The sequence below is a fragment of the Octopus bimaculoides genome, chromosome 4 (assembly GCF_001194135.2).
Source record: "Octopus bimaculoides isolate UCB-OBI-ISO-001 chromosome 4, ASM119413v2, whole genome shotgun sequence".
Taxonomy (NCBI): Eukaryota; Metazoa; Mollusca; class Cephalopoda; order Octopoda; family Octopodidae; genus Octopus; species Octopus bimaculoides.
The window spans coordinates 107,893,729-107,899,951 of NC_068984.1; the positions used below are offsets into that span (position 1 = coordinate 107,893,729).

The 6,223-nt window shown below is 33.7% G+C and overlaps 1 protein-coding gene across 1 annotated transcript in view; it reads left to right on the forward strand.

Moving 5' to 3' along the window:
* LOC106875409 (CCN family member 3-like) overlaps positions 1-5,599 on the forward strand; it is a 13,708-nt gene extending 8,109 nt beyond the window's left edge. Inside the window, exons 4-7 of the mRNA XM_052967661.1 lie at positions 1,070-1,093; positions 2,107-2,221; positions 3,597-3,736; positions 5,481-5,599. Of these exons, the coding sequence (XP_052823621.1) occupies positions 1,070-1,093; positions 2,107-2,221; positions 3,597-3,736; positions 5,481-5,599 (398 nt within the window). The remainder of the gene's footprint in view (positions 1-1,069; positions 1,094-2,106; positions 2,222-3,596; positions 3,737-5,480) is intronic.
* The last annotated feature ends 624 nt before the right edge of the window (positions 5,600-6,223 follow it).

Consider the following 6,223-nt stretch of genomic DNA (forward strand, 5'->3'; position numbering starts at 1 on the left):
ATATATATATATATATAAACGTCTGTGTTTGTGTTTTTGCTTCCATCCCCACCGCTTAACAAACTGTGTTCGTCTGCTTGCATCCTCATAGCTTCGCGGCTTCGGAAAAAGAAAGCGAGAGAATAAGTACCAGACTTTAAAATAAGTTTTGGGGTTGATTTCTTCGACTAAACACCTCAAGTTAATGCCCTGGCTTGGCCGCAGTCCCATACTGAAACAAATAAAAGACAAAAGATTGTATAAACAGATCGGCTGGTTTTTCTTTCAATTTTTAAATTAGATCTATTAATATGATATATAGTAAAGGGATAAACGCTAGCGTTATATTTTGACTTGTTATTGCACATGAAATAATATACTTGATTTTACGGTAAAAATGGCTCCTAACACTAAATATATACGTTCGCTATATACGTACATGTGATAGATAGATAGATAGATAGATAGATAGACAGACAGAGATATACATATATGTATTATGTTTATATATAAATATGTACACATATATAGGCATTTGTATTATATATATACAGACACACACACACTCTTCGACAAACATTCTCCCACACATGCACATTTATATATAGTTATATATATATACATATATATATATATATATATATATATATATATATATATATATATATAGTAATATATCTGTATAGTTTAATATATATATGTGTGTGTGTGTGTGTGTGTGTGTGTGTGTATATATATGTGCGTGTATGTATGTATATATATATATATATATATATATTGACACACATATGTATAGAAACATACATATACATAATTTAAACTTTGGGAAATTGAAATTAGAATACTTTATTTAATTTCATTTAAATCCTAATTTCTTTTTTTTTCTACGTAGTAAGCTTGTTGTTTGGTTTATTAATTTATATTCTTTTCGTATATATTCTTTTAGCGTCTGTTAGATTTCTATGATTTTAATGCAATTTCATCCTTATCTAATCTTTTCTGTTAACAAATAAAAATACAAGAGATTAATTCTTGTTTGGAATCAAATATTTCATACAAATCTAATTCTGACATATCTCAATTATTTCAGCAACTCCTTCAGTTCCACAGAATGGTGCGTATCCTGCTTTCTTTGGAATTGAAATTTCTTCCGTTTTTTCTTTTTGTTTTCTTTTTTGTTTTTTTTCTTCTTTGCTTTGGTTTTTAAAAGAATGGTCTGGATTTGAATATGTTAAAGAAGCAGATTAGAATAACATATGACAGCGAAATATTTCTAAAAATGATAAAATACATGTTTACTAACATCTACAGAAATGAAAGCTAAAGAAATTAATCTGATAGCTAAAAGCAAACAATAACTTTGAATTAAACTGGTGGTCATGTATTTATTAAACAGTTAAAGCTGATCTTCTGCATGAAAGTTAGTACTTAGGATCAAACGCTATAGCAAGTACTAGAATGTGTTATCAGTCAAAATACATTACTTCCTTTCTGATTTTATATAGCGTTGATGTATAAACATCAAAAGTTATATTCACGATAATTAAGAGCTCAATTAATTACACGTTAAATTCTAATGCTTCATTAAAATGCTATAGAATATGGTGGAGCAAACTTATATGTATATACAGAATTGACAGATAAAGATCGTTGTGAGCAACATATTTAAAATAAAGGGCTGAAAAAGTATAAATTTCAAATATGACTGATAATTTAATTGTACTCAACTGCTGTTTCAATGGCTTCATCATTTATATAATTACGTAATTAAAACGTATTAATAGTTCGTTTGAAAGTGGTATGCAACTCATATTGTCGGAGAAAGAAAAATAGATCATATCACTTTTAAATAAATTAATTATGTATTTTAATTATGCAGCTGCATAAATAATGCTAAAAGTAAGTAACATTTTCTTTCGTGCTTGAATGTTTGTGTTCAAAAGACACTTGTAGTACTAAACTTTTAAAGGTTCAAGTAAAGATGAATCTTCATAAAACTAGCTCGTCCATATTCTATTCACAAAACCAACTTGTCCATATGCTATTCCGTTATAAATAGCGTCTACAAATTGATTTCATATTATGCCAATCTCTTCTAACTGTTTTATTTCCTTATAACATTTCCAGGAGCTTGCCTGGTTGGCTCAAAAATATATAAACCCGGAGAAACGTGGCAGGAATCTTGCTCAATGACGTGCGTCTGCGAAGATGGTTTGAGAGGAATTGCTAGATGTTATGACAAGTAAGATTATTTTCTTTTCATTACATATTATATACACTGCAGATAACAACAATAATTAGTGATTTATCTCTATTCCTTCATGTGCCATATCTACAGGCATTGTTGATCATAGACATCGATGTCCTCCTGTCTCCTCACACGATATTGGGTCGGACCTTTTGAAACCAGCTGGTAAGGCTATCGGCAAGCTTCATTCTCTGTTTTCCTTGATTTCTTCTTCCTTTAAGTTTCTCGGTAGTCATCCTGTTCAAGGCTTTTTCCTTTCATTTGGTGTCCCAGAAACTCATAGAATGCAGGGTTCGTTAGAAGCCTTGCCCCTTCACATAAATATTCTGCAACTAAAACTTGTTTTAGTCATGTCATACGAAATTGTTTCTTCGTCAACCAACTGATCTCGTGAACAAGGGACCATCCGGAATTTAAGTTTGCGAGATTAAATATTCATTCTTTGATTTGAATTATTGACATCTTAAATAAACTAAACACCAGTTATTCAAAAAGGGTAACAAAATATCGGCTAGCCGGTATTTTGCTACAATATAAGTGAAGTTTCTAAACATTTCAAAACTATCTTAATAATTCCACGAACAATGAACCTGCCTAGAACGGCACGCGACAATGTAAACGACTTTTCGTATTATAATCATAATAACCTTCTAATTTACTTATACAGTTTCTTCTCGATATGTTACTGGTATAATATCTTTAGTTATTTATCTTTCATCTTTTACTTCTTCCAGTCATTGTACTGTGGCCATGCTAGGATACCACTTTAAAGAGTTTTCGTCAGACAAATCAATCCCAGTATTTATTATATTCAAGTCTTGTACTTATTCTACCGGTCTTTTTGATGAACCGCTAATGTTACCTGGATATAAATAAACCAACACCTGTTGTCAAGCGATGAGAAGATGACAACGCGCGCGCACACACATACATGCATACATATATACATACATACATACATACACATACATACATACATACATACATACATACATACACACACACATACATACATACATACATACATACATACGTACATACATACATACATACATACATACATACATACATACATACATATACACGACGGGCTTCCACTCAAAATGCATTGGTTGAGCAGGGTCTATATTAGAAGACACTTGCCCAAGATTATGTGCTATGGGACTAAACACGCAACCACGTGATTATAAGGCGAGCTTCTTAACCTCTCAGCTATACTTACATCTTTGACAATTCTTCATGTATTTAAATGTATGATTGCTCAAAAAAAAAAAATCAAAAACGTGATTGGTGGAGATTTTTTTGTACTTATTTCGACAGAAGAAACCTTTCTAGATTATATATTATCTTTTTTTACCTTTTATTACAGGTGTGCCCAATTTGCCAATTTGCCTCCTAACTGTCAAAAGGTGAAGTTAGCAGGGGAATGTTGTCCTAAAATAAAATGCGATCAAGGGACAATTATTGATTCTGGTGGTTCGTCTAACAAGTCAACCGGTCACTCAATCCGTATGTATTTTAAAATCTGTTTACTATTTATTTCTCAGGGATTTTAAGAGTATTTGATTATACAAAAATTGTAAAACTGAGACAAAACTTGTTCAATGACGTACATCTGTGAAGACGGTTTAAGAGGCCACAAAAATAATCCTTTCTATTATTGGCTCAAGGTCTGAAATTTCAGGGAAAGTGGTTAGTCTATTTATTACGTCAACCCTAGTGTTTGATTGGTGCCTACATCGACCTCGGCGGCATTTGAACTGAGTACGTAAAGCCGGAAGAAATACCGCTACGTATTTTTTCCGGTGCGATAACGATACTTCTCGCTCACAGCCATTACGCTATGCCCTTTAAAATATTGACACAACGACTGAAATTCGTAGTGGGAGCAAATCGATTACATCGAGGCTGGTGCTCAACCGGTAAATATTTTATTGACCTCGAAAGGATGAAAGGCAAGGTTGAACTCGGCGAAATTTGAACTCAGAAGACCACACAAATAATAAGATTCGATCCGTCTTGCAAGTTCCATTTAATATCATTTAAAATGATAGATGAAGTTTGTTTCTTTCTCTATCATAATTAAGAAATATGCATTAACGAATGAGATTCCTATAATGAGATTAACGGTAATTGTGGAGTTTATGGGACCTCCAAGAGCATTAATAGAATAAGTGACATAGCTAAAATTGTAAATTGAAAAGTCAGACACAGTCTTGTTTGGTTGGGAAATTACTACCATAACACTCACCTATTCCATTTAAAGATAATGTATTTTCTTTTTATAGTTCAGGATCACTTTATAATAGTAACATTACTATTCCACATCTGTTGTCACACTAATTCATTTAAAATCTTTTTATGTTTTTTGCTTATTTTGTTTTATAAATTAATAAGTTTAGCATCTATAGATATGAATTCGGAGTTTCTAGACACATCACTGCTATTCAGAACTCAATGGAAACTGTATTTTGAATCTATTTGAATTCTAATGGTTCTCGACGTGTCTCTGTCTAATTTTGCTGTCATTTATCGAAACAGTGATGTATTTTCCATTACAAAATGACCCGGATTGAATACAACAGTAAAGCACTTTATTAATGTGGAGACTTAGTGGTTAGGATGTTGGACTCATGATGTGTAAGATTTCGATTCCTGGACCGGTTGATGCGTTGTGTTCTTAAGCAGAACACTTCATTTCTCATTGCTCCAGTTCACTCAGCTGGCAAAAATGAGTAATCTTGCGACGAACAGGCGTCCCGTCCAGGTGGGGAATATATACGCCATGAAACCGGGAAACTGGCCCTTGTTGGTCAATTTGACTCGCTGAGGTAAATTTACCTCTATCTTTACTTTATTAATGATTGGTATATTAACCACATCGCGGATATGTTGACTGGTCTCTCGTTACGTCACGTGGCTCCTCCTTTCTTTCACACTCTCTCACTCTCACTCTCACTTTTTATTTCCCTCTCTCCCAGTCTTCAACCTCTTCCCAGTCTATAGCCTCTTCCTGGTAAATAACCTCTTCCAGAGGCATTAGCCTGATACATGGCCGCTACCTTGTAACATTGTAAAGAGCATACAATGATCGAAAACAAGATTCCCTTGTAATGAGATTAGCTTCCAGCTTTAATAAATGGTGTTTTGTATACACCAGTTGTGCTCATTTCATTCTCTTCTTGAAACAATAAAATGTACAGTGGCGCAGACCTTACGGCCGTCTCTGTTATATTTTCTTTTCTATTTTCAGAGGGTTGCATGTACAAAGGACGTTATTATCCCAAAGACCAAGTGTGGACGGATGGATGTGATTACTCATGCAAATGTATTAACGCCACTCAAGGAATATACGAATGCACCGAAAGGTAATAAATAGTGGTGTTACTCAAGGATCATGAGCTCAAATACACTTATCATTTCTTTGTGTTCAAGCCAGAACTGTAAAGGGTTCTAAAAACAAAAGGGATTTAGGTATCTTTTGCTTTTCTCTTTTACCTGTTTCAGTCATTTGACTGCGGTCATGTTGGGGCACTGCCTTGACGGGGATTGTTTAGTTGAACAAATCGAGCTCAGGAATTATGTTTTTTATCCTGGTTCTTATTCTATCGAATTTTTCTGCCGAACCGCTAAGTTACGGTGGCGTAAACACACCAAAACCGGTTGTCAAGCAGCGTGTTTGTCAAGAGGACAAACACAGACACAAAGAAACAAAGATACACACACACATATATATATGGTGGGCTCCTTTCAGTTTCCGTCTACCAAATCCACTCACAAGGCATTGGTCGGCCTGAGGCTGTAGTAGAAGACACCCAAGATGCTACGAAAAGAGACTGAACCCAGAACTATGTGGTTGGGAAGTAAGCTTCTTACCACACAACCACGCATGCGCTAGTGATTTTTTTTTTATTAAATTACAACAATAATATTAAAAAAAAACAACCGTCACAAATTTAAAAGAAAAATGTTTTTTTCTAAAATTCATGATTTTGA